The 24694-nt window shown below is 42.4% G+C and overlaps 1 protein-coding gene across 1 annotated transcript in view; it reads left to right on the plus strand.

Moving 5' to 3' along the window:
- LOC135874779 (tetraspanin-15-like) overlaps positions 1-24694 on the plus strand; it is a 198079-nt gene that overhangs the window by 105917 nt on the left and 67468 nt on the right. The window contains exon 5 of the mRNA XM_065399708.1: positions 12509-12622. Within this exon, the coding sequence (XP_065255780.1) occupies positions 12509-12622 (114 nt within the window). The remainder of the gene's footprint in view (positions 1-12508; positions 12623-24694) is intronic.

The following is a 24694-nucleotide window of genomic DNA, read 5'->3' on the forward strand; positions in this document are numbered from 1 at the left end:
AAGTAGTAGCTGGAACATTGATAATACTGGCCTCATAACAACTGTTGATTTTTATCTACATATCAAATAGACTTCACTGCGTGGATGTCAGCAGCATGATGAATTTTTGAAGGGTGCAAAATTTCAGCAACTGAATTGTCAAAGGCAAGGGTCAGCAGGTGCAATTTGTGTCTTGTAAATGTCCTTTTTCTATGACTTCATGCACTACCCTTGCAGTCTGCTAGACCCAAAGTACTCTGCATTTCAATAACACCAAGGATCTCAAAGCACTTTACAAATGTCAATTAAAACTTTGTCTATATACACTTGAACCAGATAGTTAACTGGTTTAATTGAATTGGGTTAAACTGGCATCGTTTAACTGGTGCAAGTGTGTTTATATATACTCTGAGGGTATGTCTACACTGCAAAAAAGACCCTTGGCAGCAAGTCTCAGAGCCTGGGTCAGCTGAAACCTTGTCGGGTTTCAGAGCCTGGGCTCCAGCCCGAGCCCAGATGTCTACAGTCCTGTTTTTAGCCGTGAATCGTGACCCTAAGTCAGTTGATCCGGGCTCTGAGATTCGCTGCCGTGGGTCTTCTTTTGCCGTTAGGCTTTGTCTACCCTATAAAGTATTGCCAGCACAGCTGTGTTGACTAGGAGTGTGGCGGAAAAATCACACTCCCTAGCTGACATAGTTATGCCAGCAACCTTCCACCCAACCCCGGTGTAGACACAAATATACTGACAATATACTTTGCCAGTGTAGCTGATGTCGTTCAGGGAGGTAGTGTAGCTATGACAGCAAAAGAACTTGTTATGCTGACATATGCTGCATCTCCACTAAGGGTCTTTGCCATCCTAGCCATACCAGCAAAGGCTCTGTAGTGTAGATAAGCCCTTACTTCAGTTTATCTTTAACATATTCCTAATCAATTTAATGTAAACTGAATAAGAGTGTCTACACACACTTGCACTGGTTTAACTAAACTGGATTAAAATAAAATTAAACTGGTACAACTCTGCTTGTGCACCTGCCCTAAGCCTCCTAACTCCCCTATAAGATCGGTATTAAAATAACTATTTTACAAATGGGTAGACTGAGGCCCAGAGAGCTAAGTTTTTTCACAAGATCATATAGCACGTCTCTCAGTGGCACAGCCAGGAATCGAACTCCTAGGTCCTGATTTAAAGCCTCCTCCCCAAACCACCTACGATGGGAGATTTTCAAAAGTGCTTAAGGCTATGTCTGCACTACGAGCTAGGGGTGTGCTTCCTCTGCTCATACACACATACCTGTTTGTACTCAGCACAGCTAAGCCGTATCTCGACTGACACTACCTGTGCTACTGCGGCTACATGGCTATTGTCGTGGAAAAAATCACCCATGCATTGATTTTAGTTCACAGACTCAAGCCTGAGGCCAGTTTATTGCAATATGTACCAACGCGTTGGGGTAGCAGTCCGAAAACTACCACCCCTAGCACAGCACGCAGGCTGCGTTTATTCCTTCAAACCGCAAGCATAGTACAAATTATACGTCATTTGCGTGAAATAAGAGTTGGGGTCTGTCCCTTTTTCCCGATACCTCCCCAATCAATTTACGAGAATTGGGTTCATATTGAGTGGAGGGGTTCTTGGTGGTTTCCGATATGGGCAGTGCTTGGCATTCATTCGGGGTATATTCTCGCAGGGTGCATAGTACCTTCCGGGGTGTTACAGTCAGTGTACCGGGGAGTGGTTGACAGGACGCTCAAAGAAGGTATCTAATTGGCTAGTTTTGCATTTAGCTAGAAATTCGGGGAGGTTACAGAGCACCCAGAAGAGAACCATGATTGGCTACCTTGCATTTAGCTGGAATCACGGGGGGTGGGGGGGGGTCACAGATCACCCAAAGGAGAAGCTGCTTTTAGTCAGTTTGCATTCAGCTAAAGTTACCTATTGCTTCACACAAGCGGTTATTATATTTCATCAGCCATGAACATATTTTATTAGTGCTGCTGCTGGGGCTTTTTATTCTTTCCCTCCTTGCCCCCCCTCCCTCCTCTGGTCATGACCCCCCCCCCCCTCCCTCCTCTGGTCATGACCCTTGACCGAGTTTGGCAGGAGGCTGAGTCACTTAGCCTAGTTCAGGCTTGTGGCCTGCAGGGCGGGCCTATATGACGAGTCTTCGCCGATGTTCTGATCAGTGCAAGGGAGGCCAGCCAGGCCTATTCCCCCACACTATTTATACTCATACTAGCTAGATGAGAGCTAGTGCAAGTATGTGTACATGAGCCGGGGAATCGCACCCCTCGCCTGTAGTGTAGACCTAGCCTGAGGGGCTTGGACCACTGGAAGTCAGTCTAGGCATACTAGAGCCATTTCCTCCCCCTGCTTTGTGGTTCTTTTCTGAAAAATAGTTCATTAAAAACAAATGGAAAAATGTGTAAAACAAATTAACTGCTTAGCTCAGATTTATTGTTTGCACACACAAGACGTTTTTTTGTGTCCCGTTCTTTAGATTGAAAATTCAGGCCCACTGCTTGCCTATAAATGGGTGTTTCTCTTGCAAACATGTTCTTCTTTTTAGTCTCTCTCAGAAAAAGATGAAAGGTTTCTTTCACCAATCTTGCTCATTATCCCATGAGTCTGTCACTGGGATGTGTGTTTTTGTTTTAACAAACACACGCTAACAACCATCTAGAAGACAGGATTGTAATACCACTATCAGATTTCTTACATCTACAATACCTTGCCTGTCATCAACATGGACCATTTTTGATAATGTGACCCCCTAAGGCCACATCTGTTGGGTTCCATCAAAGTGTAGGAAGAAAGAAAACATGAAAACTAGCTCTTATGCTTCCTTCAGATCTAAAAAACACATTTAAGGGTGTGGTGTCTTGTGAGAAGTAAATACTGGCACAATAAATAGCTAAGAATATATCTAACTTCCCAGGGAAGAACACCCTCCAAGATCCTGACCAACACTTTGAAGGAGCTAGAAAATGCAGCCATGAAGAATCCACACCAGATTTTCTTCCAACATTCGTCCTCGTGTAAGACTTTTGGCATTGTAGCGATATAAACTCTTCCAGCAGAACAGGCATGCACAAGAAAGCTTCATTTGGGACTGTGCACTAGAAAGGGAGATTTCAAGTTGCTGAGTGCCAAGTAATTTTATCTCCAAAAAATTTACCCCCAAAAAAGTGTAATCTAGAGAAACAAGAAATGGCAGGGGGCCAGTTCTTAGCAATTGTCTCTCTAAGTGCCAATTCCGGGATGTGACTCCCACTGTCAGTCACATGCTGTTCTTTCCCTGCTTTAGGGCACCCAACAGTTAAGCATAGCAATCACAGCGATTAACTATGACTAAATGAAAAGGGGTGGGGGAGTAAAAGCAAAATGAAACAAGGCACAAACAGTGGTGACTTCAGTTCTAATCACTTCCGGAGGCCCTTCTGTGGAAGCTTTTAACAGAGATTAAACCTTAAAAGTGGGGTCTACCCTAGAGGGGACACATCTCTAAGTAAACTACAACCAGAGTATCAGTCCCCAAAATTAGAAGTGAGTCCTTCCTGTAGCCCAGTGGGCTAGTTTACCTCTATTCTATTCACTGCTTTGCATTCTATTCTGCTTTATTTTATTCAGCAGTAATGCAAGGAACCTACAGGCCTGTATCCTGTAATACATTGGCTTCAGCAGCTAGCCTCATGCTTGAGGCCTACCAACTTTGGCATAGATAAACTTAGGTAACCCATAAGTTTTGGGGAACTGGAAGTCAAGTGTAAGGGGGAATGTTGTCCATAATGACATCAGTCAACCACAGAATCAAGAGCTACCACCAGCTTCTGGAAGATGGAGAGACCACAGGATAAACATCTACTTTACTGAGTTAGAGTGTTTGTGACTTTGCTAAATGGATTCATAAATTATTTATTTGGGAGTATAGATGAGTTCCTATAGTGTGAGTGTTGCAGCTGTGCACATTGGGCTCCCCAACTATATAATAATTTTAATAGTACTGGGCCTGATCTTGGGACAAGGACCTGTCAATCTTCAAAGCGATAACTGGGAATTCTTATTCATCATCTATAGACCAGGCTACATTTTGCAACATATCATAGATAAATTATACAGTTTATAGATGGGGAAAAGGACTTTCATTTAAAGGTTGGTGAGTGCTGTTCAGTTTATCATGGATAAAATAAAGAGCTTATAAATAGGCAATGTGAGTAATCTTAACTAAATTCTATGAAATCAAAGCAAGTGATGAAATCAGTTACTTAAAACACGCCATTCAAGGAGCTGGCTTGCGGCAGACAAATTAATGAATATTAAGAATTTAAAATCTGAATTAAATCCCACTGTTTCTCTCTATTTACCAAGATTCGTTTATGTATCCTCACTTGAAATACATGGTCTAAGTACACTGGTGTTTCACAGTAGAAGCTGTTAGTACCTTCAGTTACAATAGCATGTATCTGCTCCATTCCTGAACTGGAACAAGAGCTGACCAGGATTCTTATGTGGACCCAGAGCGTGGAGACCTGGCACAACTAACAAAGTGAGTTACACTTTGTAGAACGACTTAGTAAATCAGACCCCATGAATGAGGTACGTGTCTTGAACTAACCTCAGTCTGGGTAGTTGATTGAAAGAATCTGAGGGGCTGTGTGCAGTGTACCTGCAGGGCCACAAGGGGGCATGCTTGAGGGCAGAGCCGTATGGCAATCATCAAAGATGTTATTGTCCTTTCTTCACACCAAACCTTGGAGCCGTGATTCTTGTCTTTTTTTGCGCTCAGTAAGGAGTTGCTTAGGCATTGCCAGATACCTAATTAATACCCCAATTAATATAAATATCCTATACTCCAATGGCTTCTTCTATTAGTAACCAATTCTATCATCAAATGACCTTGTTATGTCGCATATAACCATCTCGCTATTTACATAACATGTATCAGGAAGTTTTTGTACGCCGGTTTGCATTTAGAGAAAATATTTGCAAACATGCATCTCAAAAAAGGCTTATGCCATCTTTAAGCATTAAGGGATTGCAAGGTTTCTACAAGGTTTTTTAAAAGGAAACATGAGTTTTAGAGCTTATCTACACAATCCTGCAGTGTGATCTATGTGGGTGTGAACTGTAGAACGCTCTAATACGTTGCATTCTAACTGCCCCAGGTAGCCCCTGCTGGCACAAACTAAAAGGGACCAAGTGCATGTTAATGTAGTCCTACATCAACACAAACTGGGCAGTTCGAGCAACATATTAATGCTCTACAATTCGCACCCCCATAGACCACACTGCAGCATCTTGTAGACAAGCCCTTAGTCATAACCAAAACATTTCCCAACTACACACGTTTTCTTTAAAGGTAAATGAATGAAGAAGACTTGAAAGTGTCTCTAAAAGAAATTATCTTCAGTATTTCTGTAATTCTTTGTGTGAGTTTGAAACAGGTTTTTCTCTGTGAAGCTAGGAGGGGGGTGAAAAAGCCCACGTTTACTGCTCTTGTTAACAGATCTCTCCACGTTATTTCTCTCTAAAATATCCTGAATAGAACATCCTTGCATTTTTACAAAGTCTTGTACTTGAGAAGAGAGCTCATCTCTATACCAGACTTGTATCTCATACCAGAAGGATGTACCTGGGTTTTTTATCAGAAGATCTTGTTGATCTGCCGGCTCTTGTGATCAAAATAGTCCTTTTATTTAAGATCTGCTATTTACAGTACATTTACAACTAACCATTAAAGACTTCTATCAAATATTCTATACAAAGCAAGAATCACAATAACATCTTTATACAACTTTCAAAACAGAATATTGTATAAAAAAAATAGTGTGTTAAAACAAAATGGACATTATAAACTGGATTTCAGAGTCTGTGTGAACATATTTGAGGTGATAAACGTGGTGTTATCTTTTCTTTGACACTTTGGGAGTCCAGATCTCAACTTTTTTAAAACTTTGGAGAGCGTTTGGATTCAACTGAGAGGTATCTGCCATGAAGTCTGGATTATAATCTAAACACTGTTTAGGCAGGAGAAGAAGATATGTTTCTCATGAGGTGAGGTTAATTTGGATCAAACTCTTAAGTAAATTCTATATTAAGAGAAACAGCACACAAGTTTGGGACATAAACACATACGAGCATCTCTTTCAAACACCGCATGCGTTGCTAAGGATAAGCCAGAGAAGAAAGAAAATAGGAATATGCTGTTGCTTTTTTTTAAAAGCCTATTTTTTCCACTCTTCTGAAAGAGAACCAGAGATATTTGCAGAGAATACAGTTGATCATTGCCACTGACCTGTCAGCGAGAAGAAGGTCTGAAGTTTACAGGGTTGAAATTCCTTGGGGAAAGCTGTTACTTGCCAAATGTCATCTCTTGTTAAGCATCTTAAGGACATGAGAATATTTCCTTAACCTGTTCTGTGGGGAACTGAACGGGGATCAGCACATTGTCACTCCTCAAAAATGTCAGCAGCTAATCTGCTTGCTCATCTCGCGTTCTTGCTAAGAAATCTAAAACCCTTGTATCCCTCCTGATCAGCTGCTTGCTGATAACATCGGGTTTGACCAGAACTAACCTGCTGCCTTGTACCTGAAGCAGGGAGTCATGTTCTAATCAAAACTCTGTAATGTCAGGCTAAGACCCTTAAAGGACTCTGAAGGAGTTAGGTGCTGAATTTTCAATGGGAGTTGGGTACCTAATTTCCTTGGGCACCTGTGAACATCCCAGCCTGAAGTCTCTCAGCACATGGTGCCCATTTCTCTTCAGGATTAGGTGGCCCCAATTCGCACAGCCACTGTCTGGCACAAGGGCTCCCCAGCCAATTTCGGCAGCAGGAGTATGAAATCAGGAGCTGTGTTGTCTAGTGGTCAGAACTGTCAGCTGGGACTCGGGAATAGAGCTAGGCAAATAATAATCTTTTGGGGGGGGTCTGAACATTTCTCTTTAAAAAAAAAAAAAAAAAAAGTCGGATCAAACTGAACATGGAATTTTTCAGAATTTTTGGTGAATTGAAAAAGTCAATTTTCCAGAGTGGTTATTTGAACCTGCCTCTCCCACATCGAGGTGACTGCCCTAATCATTGGGCTAATGGTTATAAAGGTTGGGGGAGGGGAACAGCAGCAGCAGAGTCACCCCCATCTTCTTTTCCTTTGGCCATTTTGTGAATGGCCAAAACTATTTGTATCAAATTCAGGAATTGTTTTGGTTCGACCAAAACGACATTTTTTTCATCAAATACATTATTCATCCATTTCACTCAGCTCTACTCGGGAGACGTGGGTGCAGACTCCGAGTTTAGCAAAGTGTCACTCTCAGGGACAGTTCACCTCCTTTAACTTTCCTCCCAGGCTCATAGGTGCGCCACTTCTGTACCACTTCCAGCATGTTTGAAATTTGAGCTTCCCCAAAGTTTGAAATTTCAGTTAGAAGGGTGTTGGCAAAACAGCTGGGCCTGAGCTAGCTGCTTTTGGGTTTAGAGGGTGAGAGATCAAATGAAAGTTTCAATCCATGTAACCTCTTCGCTGGGACATAATAGTCTCTGCTGCACCAAAGGGGCCGTGAGGTCTGCGTTTTCAGACATCTATTCAGTCATCGATATTTGCACTCATGTCATGTGGTGCTGATGGTAGACACATGCATGATAGAGCCCTATCCTGTTTTTAAACTAACAGGATTGTACAACTGATTGGACAGCTAGTTCACTGGCGTTACTTTTATTTTGTTTATGGAGGTGGGAAATGCTTACCATAAGCATAACAGCAAAGGCGTATTTCAAATAGCTGAAGTCAAAACAGTGATTCTGGAAATGGATAAGGGAACAAAGTGAGTAGGCTGTATAAGTAGCTGTCTCACCAAATATATTAGTATTACAGAATGTGGATAAAAAAAATAAATAAATCAGGGGAAGGCCAGAACTTCAAGGTTCAAATCCAGTTCTGAATTTTCCCCAGAGTCTTGGTATGTTTGAAAATGAGATTTGAGTTGGGCCCCATCTTTAGACTTCTGGATTCCATCACTTGTATAACGTCTATATTCATTATGTATTCTTTATGCAACTTTAATGAACACTTCTTATGGGTAAAATATTGAATGCAAAGTGGTCCTAATTCTCATCTGACATAACTGGTAAACTCTGACATCAATGGAGCTACTCCTGATTTACACTGGGACCAAGTATGTTGCTTATACCAACGTGTGATGTATGTAGTTATAAACTTACGATTTTGTTCTCTGTGTACTGCACGTTTAAACTTTTAGAAGCCTGCTTTCTGCTGGATGCTATTATACAGGAGAGGCTTCCACGGTGCTCCCTCATGGACAGTTTATTCTTCTTCTGTTTGTCTTCTCTTATTCTAAAATACAGCATCACTCACATTGGAAGGACGTGGTTTCCCTTTGTGTTGGACAAATAGCATTTAATTAAAATGACAACCAACCCAACCTGTTCAGCGACCGGGGTGCAATGAATTTGATGGTCTCGGTCCAATTGCTAGCGGACACACACCAGTTATTAAACTCCTCACCACCGCATGTAATCTGAGCAGAGAGGCTAAGAGCTAAATGGACTATAGAGACTGAACTTCAGTATCTTCTTTAGAGGCCGTCTCTCCATAACAGGCTTGAATATATTGGCCAGGCAGTATGGGAAAGACACAACACTTGCCCTCCTGTTATTTGTACAATGCCTTTGGAGGGTAATAAGAGGACAGTTATCCAAGACTGTCAGTCTGACACCTTTCCCCGCCAGCAACAAATGGACATTTCTTTCAAGCTAAGAATTTAAACAAGCAAGCTCATGTAACAGTCTCCGTCCCAATTAAATAAACATGATGTAGTGTGAGCTTAGTTCCATCCTGCAAAGAACAGAACGTGACTTTCCTTGAACTCTTTTGTATTTTGTGAATATGAAAAAAGTAAAACCACTTTCTAGTTAGCTGTAAATCTGATCTCTAATCTAGTTTGATTTAGGGAGAGAAATCACCATGAGAGAGTGGAGGCTGATTGGCATTGTGTGGAATGGGATCAGCTAGCCTGGGTGTTGGAGACAACTGAGAAATACATTCATTAAAGACAATGAAATGAAAACTCCTGCCTGTGATCATAAGGGAAAGAAATAAAGGACGTATCCTAGTTGCCTCTAATTAAATCAACCTGAATGAAAGATGAACGAGCCTGATTTTTCCTGGGCTGAAATAGATATGTTCATACGTGGAAATGAAAAACAAAAAACAACCCAGTCTGCAGCTGCTGTTTGTCATATTCATAGAAAACATGAAAAATCGGTTAGAGTTGGAGAGAGGAAACGAAGATACTAATTAGAGAAGCATTGGTTCAATGTAAATGTCTCCAAAGGTGCACAGTTGGCCTATGATTTGGATTACAGACTTGCCTCAAACAAAGCTACTATACTGTTCTCCAGCCTGCCAATCTCCAGCTGTCTGCTCTACTGCTTACACCGCACTTCTGAGGGGCCAGGTTAGCCAGAGGCCAATTATCAGGACAAGTAGCACCGTGAATCTCAATTATGCACTATTTTCAGTCATCGTCTTTGACTTGTTCAACTTCATTTGAGCTTAATTGCCAGTGGGACCTGGGGGGATGGGTGACCACATCACTAAAACCACTTCCAAAACTGGTCCCAATTATTATTGTTTGTCTTTGCAGGTTTTTACTGGGTCATGGCGACCGACCTGTCCTCTTGATCCTAGAGGGTGGTCCCTATAATTCAGAGGCCAGACATACTGATGGAGGAAAGATTGATGAAGTCCGGTGTGCTACTCCCTATGCTATATCTATCCTGTGAATACAGACAGGGTTTTAGTCTCTCGGGCTGTCAAATTGGCCCCTTTAACCAGCACTAAATTCACTTACAAGTCTTGTGAAAATAATTTCTTTCTAGACTAAATTAACTAAAAAAGATTAATTTAAGCCCAATAAATTTGACGATCATCATGAGGTACATTTCACTTAACTAGCCCATGAAATCTCATTCTCAGGCCCTAGAGTGGGAGGAGAGAGGAGAAAAGTTTTTGTAAAACTTACTGTAATTTATTGAAAAACATTTCCCTTCTGCAGCTTTCTTGCATTTTCATCTGCAATTATAACTCACTCCAGCACATTCTTTTTCTGTTACAAATCTCTGCAAAGCTGCAATATGAAAATAACACTGTCCTTGGAAGCCAAATAGAATGAAAAGTCAAAAGTCATTCCTTGTGAAAATCAGTGTATTTAGCACTCAGGTGCAGTGTGCAGTTTTCACATTTAGTGTTGTTAATGCTGAAGGTTGGGTGGCTGCCAGGGGAGTATATCTTTGGTTTATGGGAAATCATAAACCAACTTTGTGATAAATAAAGTGGGGAGATAACGCCCTTTGATGGACACTCGCCAGCCAGTTAGCTGTAAAATCCCTCTTGGTAGCTGTTCTTTACTTGCTTTACCCGTAAAGGGTTAAAAAGTCCCCAGGTAAAGAAAAACAAAGTGGGCACCTGACCAAAAGAGCCAATGGGAGGGCTAGAACTTTTTAAAATGGGGAAAGAAACTTTCCCTTTGTCTGTTGTTCTCTGGGCTGGAGGGACAGAGCAGCCATGCTATAAGCAGCTTTAAGCCAGCTATGATCATAAATCATCAGATCATGCCTAGAACTACTTATCTAAACTCCAAATGTGTAAGTTAACCTAAATGTTTAGCTAGATGGGATCAGGTTTATTTCTGTTTATTTTTTAAGGCTTGTGGCTCTTCTCTGTGCTAACCCCTGATGCTTTTGTTTGCGTGTAACCTTTAAGCTGAACCCCCAAGAAAGTTGTTTTGGGTGTTTAATTTTTGTAATTGTTTCTTTTAAGATCTAGCAAAAAGCCTGAGTTCCAGATTTATTTTTCCCCTTTTTGTTTTTAATAAAATTTACCTTCTTTAAAACAGGATTGGATTTTTGGTGTCCTAAAAGGTTTGTGCATGTTGTTTGATTAGCTGATAGCCACAGCTAATTTCCTTGTTTTCAATCTCAGCTCTTCCCCGGGGGGTGAAAGGGCTTGAGGGTATCCCACGGGGAGGAATTCCCAAGTGCTCCTTCCTGGGTTCCAAGGGTTTTTTTTTGCATTTGGACAGTGGCAGCGTTTACCAAGCCAAGGTCAGAGAAAAGCTGTAACCTTGGGAGTTTAATATTTTATAGTATTAATTTTTAGAATCCTTGCAGGCCCCCACCTTCTGCACTCGGAGTGACAGAGTGGGGATTCAGCCTTGACAAACTTCAAGCTGGTTGGCATGATAGTAGCTTTCCATTGAGGCAAAATGAGTGAGCAGCTAAATTCTCCTCTGTTTAGTGATAGCTGAAACAACAGAAGCCACCACTCAAATCACAGACTAGCCATGGCGCAAGTTTGGAGTAGGAGCTGAGCCATGTGATCTGAGGGGTTTTCCCTGGAGACTGAATTCAAATATAGGGGCTGGATATTATTTGGTGGAGCTGTATTTGTCTGTCAGAAGCAGCCAGAAGCAGGAAAATAAATAGAGAGCCAGGAAATAACAAGAGAAACAATGGTTAACGCGGCCCTGAGAGAGAGCTTTTTAGGCAGAGTATTGGCTGGAAAGAGGCTTGGGAGTGTGAACAAGGAAACTGACTCCTACTCTGTTCAGAGAAATAGGAATTTGTGTATGTTCTTTGTAAATAAATAGGATTGCAATAAATACCTGACTCTTTCATCAATTTCTTCTCCTAATGGAAACAATCCAAAAGACCCCAAATATTGGCTAACCACCTGGACTAAAGAGTAACAGTTTAATACACTAAAAAGCCCCATATGATACTGTTATAAAGAAAAGGAGAGCAAAAGTCTTACCTTAGAGTTTAAAAAGACCTATAGAATCAAATCGTCTGTCCCTTTTGTTCATTGGCAGGATTGTTCCTGCATGTTCTCCAGTCGTTTGTCCTGTTTTAAATGAACAGAGAAGTGGTCTTTTAGACCACCAATGCCTTGTAGTTTTACACAAACGCATACTCTTGTACATCCAAATGTCTGTAGGAAAATCCGCAAGTGCATAATGTTTTCACCCCTCAGCTCATAGAGCCTCATTGTGTCTTCAAGAACAAGCTGCCGAAAGGACTTTGTAGAACTCTCATTGTTCATAGCAAACTGACTCCTACTTCTGTTGAGTTGTGTTTGTTGCTCTATTGGGCAAGAAATAATTTGAGCTCTTGTAATGTCCGTTCCACAAACTAGCTCTTGAAATCCTAGCCATGCCCAGGGGAGCGATGGGCTTAGAGGATACATGTACAGACGGGTTGAAAATATTCAGTATTAAAAAATTACTTGCGCTTTCCTATTGCCCTGCTTCAGTGCTTCAGGCACGTCAAGGCTGCCTTGCTAGCTTGAGCCTGTTCCTAACCCTCCGAGTCGGCCCCTGTCCGGTAGCATGAATAAGGAATCCCCTTCTTATTAGTTTCAGTTAAATGCTGCAAATATTTATCATATTGCAAACAGGCTGTTATTTATCACTTGGTTATGATGCATTTTTTAATTTCTTTGTTTGTACAGTTCTCTTGTTGTGGAGGTGATGAATATAAAGACTGGAACGTCAATCAGTACCATTCATGCAACGGCAGTGGTCCTCTGGCTTGCGGGGTTCCATACACTTGCTGTATCAAGAAGGTAAGGGAGATTGAGCGGTTAAGACAAGAAATTGAAGAGTGTTAATTAAAACAGTCATATAACAACTCGCTAGGGCCTTCTAGCATATGTCTCCTCTGTCACTTCTCACAATGTGGCTCCTGGTATCAGAGCCTTCTTCTCTGCTTAAGCTGCCTTCTCAAATGGCCTTCCCATGTCTCTTCTCACATAACAGATCTTTTCTTTTCTCCCCTGCCTACTTGTGTCTGTTTTTCTCACTCTCTACCGTTAGCCTTTTTATAGACTGTCATGCATTTATCACTCAAACAGACCAGAGGACAACAATCCAATTTCACAGCAATTTTTTTGAGGTTACAGATTTTTTTCATTCTGCTTTGGAATGAAAACAAAACCTTTCAAAAGGGTTTTGTGAAACATTTGCATGTGTTAGTCACTCTTGATAGCCTGGGGGTACTGGCCTGAATTCAGAGCAGTTTTTCATCCCTCATCACTCTAAACCAGGCAGAGCAGGGTTTTGGACCTAGATTGCCCACTTGCTGGGCCAGTAGCTATATCACCAGGCTATAGAATCTCTCTTAAAACCAACCCAAACTGAAGTTTCAGCATAACAGCATATTTTGACATTCAGACCAGCTCTATTTGTCATCCCATGTAGACCAGGCTTTGATCAGAATTCTGTCTGCTGGGCACCCCTCTAACCACTAGACTCTGCTCCCTCCCCTGCAGTATCGCATCTGCATTTCAAAGGGTTGCCCATTTGGAGGACCCTACTTGTCATGACACTGCATCAACTTTTTTCAAAGTGACTGTGATGTTGCACTCCATATGTTTTATGGAAATATGCTTATGAGTGAGTATGATGAAAATGGAATATGCTTTATGCAAAAGGTCTCTTGTAAGGTATCATTACAAAGGTTTCAGTGGTAGCCGTGTTAGTCTGTATCAGCAAAAAAAACGAGGAGTCCTTGTGCCACCTTAGAGACTAACAAATTTATTTGGCGTAAGCTTTCATGGGCTAGAACCCACTTCATCAGATGTATGAAGTAAAAAATACAGGAGCAGGTATAAATACATGAAAGGATGGGGGTGCTTTACAAAGTGTTAAGTCAGTCTAACGATAAATCAATTAACAGCAGGATACCAAGGGAGGAAAAATAACTTTTGAAGTGGTAAGAGAGTGGCCCATTACAGACAGTTGACAAGAAGGTGTGAGTAACAGTAGGGAGAAATTAGTATTGGGGAAATTAAGTTTAGGTTTTGTAATGACCCAACCACTCCCAGTCTTTATTCAGGCCTAATCTGATGGTATCTAGTTTGCAAATTAATTCCAGTTCTGCAGCTTCACGTTGGAGTCTGTTTTTGAAGGTTTTTTTGTTGAAGAATTGCCACTTTGAGGTCTGTTGTTGAGTGATCAGAGAGATTGAAGTGTTCTCCTACATTCAGTAGGAGAACACTTCAATCTCTCTGGTCATATTGCACTTTTTATGCAGTAAAAAGACAGGATGACAAGTCCAAGCTAGTGAGAAAAATCTATAAAGTCCACTGGGGCGATGGCCTTTGCCAGAGACCCTGAAAGGGGCACTCAAAAAAATCAATGCAGTTTCTATTGATTAGAGACCAGAATGTACTTAACATAGGGATGATTCTTCTGAACCTATGAAGGCCTTACATTGCAACCTTACCTTACTTATCCTTATCCTACAACTTAACTATTAACCACACATTGATTGGTTTCAGAGTAGCAGCCGTGTTAGTCTGTATCCGCAAAAATAACAGGAGTACTTGTGGCACCTTAGAGACTAACAAATTTATTAGAGCATACATCCGAAGAAGTGGGTTGTAGCCCACGAAAGCTTATGCTCTAATAAATTTGTTAGTCTCTAAGGTGCCACAAGTACTCCTGTTATTTTCACACATTGATTATACATAAATTAACTGCAAGAATAGATGAATAATACTGTCAGTCATATAACTATATAATCACATCAAATGATTAACTACAAACCCCCATGTAAACGGGAAAAGCCGTTAAGAAGGGAAGGGAATACGTATGTAGTTCTGTTTAAATGCATTGTAATACAATAATTATACCTAAGTCCACTGTAAATTGCTACATTATACATTAAGGAATTGTAAATTGAAAGTATGGCTACCATTAATGAAGCTCCTTTTTCACTGAGAATAAGCTAAGTTCTATGAAGTTGCTTGAGCGTCAATCATATTTAATACAGGGGCCTTTTTGGTGCTTATCATTCTAATATGTGCCTTGTAATAGAGTACCAGGAACTGTGCCAAGATGCAGCTAGAGGTAAAAATATACTACAGCTGGGCCAGTAATGCCATGCAGGTTAGTTATAACAGGCTCCTCTGATAGGGAATGTGAAGGGAGGAAGGACTAGAGGGACTCATGTAATCTGGATTATTTTCACGTAAGGCTTTGCTTTTCAATGCTCTGAGCAACTATGATTCCCATTGACTCCGCTGGGAGCTGTAGGCACTCAGCACCTCTGAAAATTGGGCCATTGCTGTATGGTGTTGGGCAGGCTGTGTAGGGTGGGATTTTCAATAGAGTCTAAGGGTACAGCTACACTGCAATCAGAGACGTGACTGCCTGTGTGGACATACCTGAGCTAGCTTTGATCTAGCTTGCTTGAATTAGCAGCACAGGTTATACAAGCCCAACCCAGATCCTAGGTCTGTATTCAAACAGCTAGCCTGAGGCCTGGGATAGCAGGAGGTTACATAGGTTGGAACAGAGAGGAATTAGCTGACCTAGGGACTTCGGAAAATAGAAGGACTGGGATAGTAATGGAGCGAAGCAGATCAGGATTGAGGTGTATTGGCAGAGCTGTGGATGGAGACCAGGACTGCAATAGCAGACAGTGCTGCGGATTAGAATTGTGGTGAATTAGCACTGCTGTGTTTGGAGACCCAGGACTGCAATAGCAGCTAATGCTGAAGATAAGAATTGTGGTACATTGGCACAGCTGTGTTCAGGATGAGTTTGACAGTATCAGTCTCTAGCTCAAACTTGAGTTATTTGTTGTTCTTCTCATGAGCAGTAAACTCTCATTTTTTGGTTGAAGAATGTTGACTATTTCTGAAAACTACCCCATAACACACTACAGGCATGGCTGAATAGTTGGAAAGGTTTAATGGCTGCTCCTACTGTGCATGTTCCTTTACCCAGGAGACTTTGTATCCTTATTAATTCATAGACGTTGCCTTTGCTCTGCTTCTTGGAATCTCCTTCTTCCGCCACCTGCCTGGCACATCATGTAGATGTTCTCTGAAGCTATAGTGGCTCTGAAAAAAAGTTTTTGCCACATTGCTTATATTAACAGCTCTTTTCCTTACTTGTTTAGGGTCTTGTCTAAGACTCCTGCTGCCCTGACTGGGTCAGCGGTGGAGAAAGGAAATGTTTTCAAAAGCAGCCACTAATTTTAGATCAGGGGTCTCAAACATGCAGCTCGTGGGCCGCATGTGGCTCGCAGAGTTATTTGCTACGGCCCGCCAAGGTCCCCGCACCCTCACCCCCCCCCCCCCGGAGTTATTTCCTCTGGCTGCCAAGCTCCCCGTCCCCCCCTTCCCTCAGCGCGCTGCATCCCCGCTCCTCTGCCTACCTCCAGGCGCTTCCCGCTGCCAAACAACTGTTTGGCAACACTTAGCATTTTCCAGGAGGGAGGGGAGAGGAGCGGGGAGCCACGCGCTATGGGGAGGAGGCGAAGAAGAGGCAGGGCAGGGGTGGGGATTTGGGGAAGGGTTTGGAATGGGGGCAGAGAAGGGGTGGGAAGGGGCGGGGCAGGGCCTCATGGAAAGGGTGGAGTGGGGACAGGGCCAGGGGGTGGGGGGGCTTTTGTACCTTTATATGAAAAGGTGTCAGTGATGTGGCCCTTGGGCCAGTGTACTAGTCCTCATGTGGCCCTCGTGGTGATTTGAGTTTGAGATCCCTGTTTTAGATGCTCAACTAGACACACTGAGCCTGACCTTTCAGAGGTTCTGAACACCAGCAGCTCCCACAAACTTTATTTTTGGAGTTATGGGTGCTCAGCACTTCTGAAAATCAGACCACCTACCAAGCTGGGTACCCAGAATCACAAGACAGTCTCTTAATCATTTTTGTTTAAATATTTACACTATATGGGCTTTGCCAGCTAATAGATTCTTCAGCTTCCATTGATGGGCTAGGATAGAACGTGTCAAGGTTAAACTGTGTAATACACAAACTACTTTCCCCCTCCTATTGCCAATTCCCTGCAAGCAAAGGGGGTTTGACATAAGGCTATTAGTGCTCTCAGTAAGCAGAGAGTGAGTGAGGTGTTCTCTCCTCTTAGACTAATTTTACCTAGGCTCAACATACTACATTGCATGGTGGGATTAGACACTCCAGATTAGCCCAGCGAATAGAACTACAGCTAGTTAGAACTTGCTTTGTCAAATAACTTTGATTTTATGAAAATGGTTTTCATCAAACAAAAATATTGGCAAACAAAAATATTCTGGTTTTGGTTCCGTTTGTAAAACAGAAAAAATGTCCCCCAAACCCAAGGATTTTTACTGAAAATGGTTTTTGAAATCCAAACATTTTAACAGAAAATCTGGCAAAAACTAAAATTTTTCTGAATTTCCCTGGAAAAAAAAATTAGCATTTTTTCAACCAGCTCTATACAGAACCTTTCATTTCTAGCTTATTGGTCAGAATCCAAGCCAGGCTGTGCTTATCTGCTTGGTCTGCAAGAGATGAGCTGTACGGGGAGATCTCAATTCTGATTTTAATAGACAGTTGCCCATATTATAAAATACACCATGGTTTGATGAGGATGTCCCCTTGTTGGCATTCTCACATGACAGGCCAATTATGATGTGAGCCATGGAGATGGACTTGGAGGAGATTCCTGCAGAGAGCGATTGAGGCACCATGGTGGGTTGGCATGCATTTCTGCTAAGAGGGCTTCAGCAATTCTAAAGCCGCACGGAGCACTCCAGTCCCCAGCACCTCTCACGCAGGAAATTCACAAAACAGAACGTTAAAAAACCAGACAAAAATCTAGCGAGCCAGATAATAAATTTACCCTGGCAGCTTCTCGCACACTCGGCACTGGGAGTTGGAATTTGCCTATCCTAGTCAGAGCTTAACTAAAATGGAAGCCTTTCACTCACAGCACGGAATCCAATTTGGGTAAATGTCCTTCAAATACAAGACAGCGTTTGCTGGTGGCTCTTTTAAGGCTACATCTGCATGATGAGCTAGGGGTGTGATTCCTCTGCTCATGTACACACACTCCTCTCCTTGAACTAGTGCCAGTATAAATAGCAGCATAGCTGTGTAGCACAGGTAGCAGCAGCAGGGGCATGGCTTAGCCGAGCCAAGCACAAACCCGCCTGAAACTGCTGCTATTTATACTTGTGCTAACTCAATAAATCACACCCCTAGCTCGTAGTGTTGATGTAGCCACTGTCAGCAAGCCTGATGCATCGCTACAGAATCTGACTTTTATTGGCGGGTGGGAAGCTTCCACTGTATTTCAGCCAGTGCTGTGAGGATGGGAAGATTAACTTCAGCCGGGAGACCTGCCAAACTTTTCAGAAATAGTTTGAATAATCGGAGCGTTCCTTAGTTCACATCCCCTCCAGATAAGACTGCGTATGGCATCGCTGCTCCTTGCCGTAATCGGGACTTGACAATGAGCGTCTCACCCATCTAAACTATTTAAAAAAGAAAGTGGTAGAAGATGAGCTGCTGAGAAATTGTGCCTGTTGTTCAAGCAAAAATGCTAGCAATGTTGGAATTTGGTTTCATATGGGCTCTTAGATTGCATGGGAAAGAAATACAATAATAAAAAAATCTTTGCCAATATTTGGTTCCTATAACATTTGTCACTGTTAGCAGACGCTGACAGTTTTAGTCTGAGATTTTTCAAGGCCACTTAAAAGGATTTAAGCATTGTGACAAAGTTCCTCCTCTATCTTGGTGGGTCGTGCGCTTATTGGCGGATTTTCTTGCCTCAGAGATTCACCATGTGGGTTGGGAAACAGCCCAGAGACCTTCCCCTCTGGAAGAACCCACAGTCCAGGTCAATTGGGAGGTTTGGGGGGAACCCGGGCCCGCCCTCTACTCCGGGTTCCAGCCCAGGGCCCTGTGGACGGCAGCTGTCTCTAGTGCCTCCTGTAACAGCTGCATGACAGCTACAACTCCCTGGGCTACTTCCCCATGGCCTCCTCCAAACACCTTCCTTAGTCTCACCACAGGACCTTCCTCCTGGTGTCTGATAACGCTTGTGCTCCTCAGTCCTCCATCAGCACACCCTCCCACTCTCAGCTCCTTGTGCCTCTTGCTCCCAGCTCCTCACACTCCCACCACAAACTGAAGTGAGCTCCTTTTAAAACCCAGGTGCCCTGATTAGCCTGCCTTAATTGATTCTAGCAGCTTCTTCTTAATTGGCTCCAGGTGTCCTAATTAGCCTGCCTGCCTTAACTGGTTCTAGCAGGTTCCTGATTACTCTAGTGCAGCCTCTGCTCTGGTCACTCAGGGAATAGAAAACTACTCATCCAGTGACCAGTATATTTGCCCTCTACCAGACTCCTGTATCCCACTGGTCTGGGTCTGTCACAGCATCTAGAGCCTATTAATTTTAGTGGGAACTGGGCATCCAAAGCCCTTAGGTGGCTTTGAAAATCTCTGAAGGCTGCAGCCTGATTGATCATGACAGAGGGAATATCTGGCATTAAAATCCCAAGAGCTGACAAGGTCAAGGAGACTGATGGCCTGATTCTCAGAGTCGCTGAAATGCTCACAGCTCCTATCGAAGTCTATGGGAATTGTGGGTGGCATCTCTCAAAATCAAGTCATAAGGGTACAAGATGAAGCCACCTCAGGTATGTTCTGGGAGAGAGCATGCTTGAGTCCAAGGAGATAAAAGGGAATGATCTAGATCAGGGCCACTAAGATTTTTTTTTTCCAGCGGGTTAGAGGGACTTAAAAGCCTTCAGTAAGGCAGGGATAAAAGGTATATATGTTATATAGTCATGTTCCCGCTGAAGTAAAATATTGTCAGTAAGACAATATAGTCCATGTCTGCTTTCTCTGTTTACACTGGCCTGGCCAACACTAGTAAAGATTTGCCAGTATAGCTATACCAGCAAAACCTCCTCGTGTAGACACAGTTTGTACCAGCAAGAGTGTTTTTGCCAGTATAGGTTATACCAGTTCCCAGAACAAAATAAGCTCTACTGGGAAAGCACTCTTGCTGGTATAACTATGTCTACACTAAGGATATGTCTACACAGGAAACTTCAAAGTGCTGCAGTGGGAATGCTCCCACGGCAGCGCTTTGAGTGCGAGTGTGGTTGCACACGAGCACTGGGAGAGCTCTCCCAGCACTCCTGGTAATCCACGCTCCCAGCGCTGTCTACAATAGCGCTTTAAAGCGCTCAGACTTGCTGAACTCAGGGGGGTGATTTTTCACCCCCCTGAGCCAGCAAATGAGAGCGCTATAAAATGTAAGCGTAGACAAGCCCTAAGACTTTTGCTGGTATAGAAAGGTCATTAAAAAAAATTTCAACCCCTAGCCAACATTACTATAGAGGCAAAAGTTTCTAGTGTGGACCTGGCTTTAGTCCCAAGTTAGTACATCTGGGTTAGAGCTCATCAGTGTGGTAGACTTGGGAATCACTGCACCAGAACAGGCCAATGGATCATTTAAGGTATGTCTACACTGTAATTAAACACCTGCGGCTGGCCCATGTCAGCTAACTTGGGCTCACGCTACAGGGCTGGAAATTGCGGTGTAGATATTCGGGCTTGAGTTTGAGCCTGAACCCTGGGACCCTGCAAGGGGAGAGGGTCCCAGAGCCAGAGTTCCATCCCCGATGCCTTCACCCCAATTTTACAGCCCTGTAGCATGAGCCCGAGTCTGCTGACATGGGCCAGCCACAGTGTTTAATTATAATGGAGACATACCCTTAGTTTAGTATCCTGTTGCTGGCGGTGGCCAATGCTGGATGCCTCAGATAAAGGTGCAATGCATCCTCCCTACAATAATGAACCAAATTCTGCAATTTTATACCGTAAAAGGCCACTCAGTTATTAGTGTTTTATCTTGGGATGTTTATTCTCTCGAATGTTCATCGCTGGGATATTTGACTTTCAAAAGAGATGGATGTAGGGAAAATACCTGAAATAGATCACACTTTTTTCCCTCTCAATTTCATACTTCATTTTGCAAAGAACAGTCTGTCCTCCTCCTCCCCCACACTTGCTCCGCCCTTCCTTTATTCCATAGGGAGCATTCCTGGAGAGCGATGGTGACAGGCTGGGATTCTTGTATTGGGATCTTTGCCATTAGTTTTCACTTCCAGTTTTTGTGTCATAAATAAGTCGATTAAATATCCTGCCAGGAGATGGCTAGTGGTCTGCGATGGTTATTAATCAGAATTTATGGTTTGTTTTCTCAGCTTGGGTGGTTGGCTGGGGAGTCAGAGGCAGTCAGTTGGCTGAACAGATCCATGTATTGGCACTATGCTGTGAAGCTAGAGAGAATTAAAAAAAACCCAAAACCCTTCATGCTTGGAAAATGAAGAGGAATAGCCCATTTGTCATGGATCCAAGACCACGAGGTGCCCATTTTGGAGAAGGAAAAATTACAGGTAGTTACACTGTAAGCACTTCGGGGCCGGGACCGTCTTTTTGTGTTGTGTTTGTACAGCACCTAGCGTAGTAGGGTTCTGGTCCATGACTGGGGCTCCTTCATGCTACCTGAATACAAATAAATTCATGAGTATGTACATTTTATCTGGTGAATGAATGGAAAGCAGATGCCATTGGCAAGTCACTGCAGCGCTCTGTGCCTCAGTTTCCCCATCTGTAAAATGGGGATAACAATCTAGACCTCTATTTGTAAAGTGCTTTCAGATCCACAGCTGAGAAGTGCTATATGAGAGCTAGGTGGTGGTGTTATTATCTTAGCACATTAAGCGATTCATTTACTGTAACATAACCGGAAAGTGGCCTGGTTTAACACAGTATGCAATCCTCAAAATGTGTTTTTGAAGTTTTGAAGGTGTCCACGTTAGCAGCTGCAGTTTGTGGTTTATAGGTTTTTATTTTAAATTAGAAGTTGCAGTTACCTAGTGATTATTCATAAAGTAAGCCAAGTAGCTCAAACAAAATTTCTTTCCCATTTTAATGAGTTACTTCTGAATTCTTTTTAGTAATCAATCTGGTTACCTCCATCTTGCTTAAAGTCTAATATGCTGCATACTGACAGCTTGCATAAGAGATGAACAGAAAATGACCTGCAAGTCTTTTAGGCAAATGAAATGTAATATTCCAAAATGGCAAGTCGTTATAAGATGATCAGCCTGACATCTATTCAGGGCAAAGAAATAAAAATGAAGAAGCTGATATGGGCAGGAATATAATTAATGCCAGTCAACATGGTTTTATGGAAAATCAGTCTTGTCAAACAAAGCTGATTTTGTTCTTTGAGGAGATTTACAAGTTTGGTTGATGAAAAATAACTGAGTGGATGTAATATTCTTAGACTTTGGTAAGGCATTTGACTTGGTACTTCATGACATCCCGAATAAAAAGTTAGCAGTATACACTATCAATAAAGCACATGTGAAATGGATGAGGAATAGGAAAATTTGACAGATCTTAAAAAGTAGCCCTCAATGGGGAATCATCATCGAATGGAGATGTTTCCAGAGGAGTTCCTCAGGGATCAGTACTAGGGCCAGTTCAATATAACATTTTCATCAGTGATCCGGACATAAACATAAAATCATTGCAGGTAAAACTTGCAGATGACAACGATTGGTAGTATGGTATATGATGCAGACAGGGCAGTCATACAGAGCAATCTGGATTGCTTGGTACATTGGGCCCATTCAAACAAAATGGGTTTTAATACAGCCAAATGCAAAGTTACCCAACTAGGAAAAAGGAATGTAGGTCATAGCTACAGAATGGGGGACTGTCTCCTGGAAAGCTGTGACTGAAAAGGATTTAGGGGTCATAGTGGATAAGCAACTGAACATGAGCTTCCGGTGCAATGCGAATGTGATCCTTGGATGTATAAACAAGGCAGTCGTGAGTTGGAGTAGGGAGGTGATTTTTACCTCTGTATATGACACTGACACTGATTCGGGAACAGTGTCTACAGTTCTGGTGTCCACATTTTTAAAAGTAGGTTGAAAAATTGGAGACTGTTGAAAAAAGAGCCACCAAAGTGATTTGAGGGCTATAGAAAATGTCTTACCTTGAGAGATTAGGAGCTCAATCTGTTCAGTTTATCAAAAAGAAGATTGAGACATGGCGTGATTACAGTGTGTAAGGACCTTCACAGGAAGAAAATACCAGGTATTAAAGGGCTCTTTAATCTAGCAAAGAAACATAGAATAGGAACCAGTGGCTGGAAGCTGAAGTTAGACAAATCTGAATTAGAAATAAGACACATTTTTAACAGTGAGAGTGATTAACCATTAGAACAAACTACTAAGAGGAGTGGTGGATTCTCCATCTCTTGAAGGCTTCAGATCCAGACTGGAGGCCTTTCTGGAAGAGATGCTTTAGCCAAACACAAGTTATTGGGCTCAATACAGGGGTACCTAGGTGAAATGTAATCATCCGTGATATATAGGAGGTCAAATTAGATGATCTAACAGTCCCTTCTGCCCTTAGACTCCATGAAATGAAATCAAGTGTGATGCAGCAACTGCACCATATTAGCCCAAATCCCTCATTGCTTGTGTACCCTGTTTTACTATTAAAGCTGATGAGGGCTCTGAGTGCAGAAAGCTTGCAGGTTAGGGTTAGGAGTGACCTGGACAGAAATTTGCAAGTGCCATTAGGCAGTTGTTTGCATGTCCTCACTTGCAAGTGCAAAATGTGGCTACACAAAGAGAGGCCGTTGTTTAAAAATCAGACTCTAAATCCTGTGATATACTAGGGAATTAGGAAAATGTTATCCTCATTGTACATCTTGGGAAACTGAGGAAATGGGAGCCCCCCCCCCAACATCACACAACAAATTGATGGCAAAGCCAGGTAAACAGCCTTGATAATCAGGCCTCTTGAGGTAACCATTAGATTCCCTACCTCCCTGCTAGCACCTGCCCGCTATTTTCACTGGATGATCGTGACCCTCTTGAATCAATTCATCTCTTGATGAATTACTTAGATTGAATTCTTACCATCCCAGAAGATGCAGCTAGTCATGCACCAGCTTTTCTGCAAAGAACAAATATCTCACACTTCCATTTCTAGCTAGCTTATAATAAATTCACTGGGGTTGTTCTTTTCCTTTCTCTGTGACAGGTAACAAGCTTCATAAAAATGTCTCAGGCCCATGTCAAACAGCAGAGCAAAAGAACATAATTAACTCCATTGTCAGCCTCGTTTCTGAGTCTCTCGATTAATAAAGTTATTAGGCTTCATTGCCACCTTCCAATGTCTGAAAGAGCACAGCACGTCAATCTGTGTTAGCTGGAATGTAAGCTTTTGACAGAGCCATTGCAATGATATTACTGCTTGTCTCCCCAACATTCGAGGAGGTGGGGGAAAACATCAGTGTAAATCTGATTAATGAGGGTGTCTTTGTGAAGGATACATTGGGCATACCTGCTCCTGTTTACTCTTACAGAGCATGATGGCTCAGGTGGGAGTGTCTGTTCCATGACATTGATAACCCTTTGATCAGATATATACTATCTAGTATGCTAGTGTAAAGAGTGTTTTGGCAACCCACAAGAGACTCTGTTCATATCTTTGACGAGAGAGATGTGGCTGCTGACAGGTGAACAAAGACCGTCTGTCTTAGGCACCTCTCTACTATGTAAAGAAATCAGCCAATAATAATAATAAAACTCTGTTATTCCCTGTTCTGAGTTTATCAGGGTATTCTGCCTTAACTGTCCCTCTCTTAGATTGTGCAGGACAAAATGTGTATTGGCCCTGACCTGTGGAGTTTATCAATGTTGAGCACTGGATTGGTGCTAAAGAAATGGGCAAATGTGTGTGGGGGAGGGTGGTGTGTGCATGCATACCATATATTTCTGCCTACATACATACTATTTCTACCCATATTTATT

The sequence above is a fragment of the Emys orbicularis genome, chromosome 2 (genome assembly GCF_028017835.1).
Source record: "Emys orbicularis isolate rEmyOrb1 chromosome 2, rEmyOrb1.hap1, whole genome shotgun sequence".
In the NCBI taxonomy this organism is placed as follows: domain Eukaryota; kingdom Metazoa; phylum Chordata; order Testudines; family Emydidae; genus Emys; species Emys orbicularis.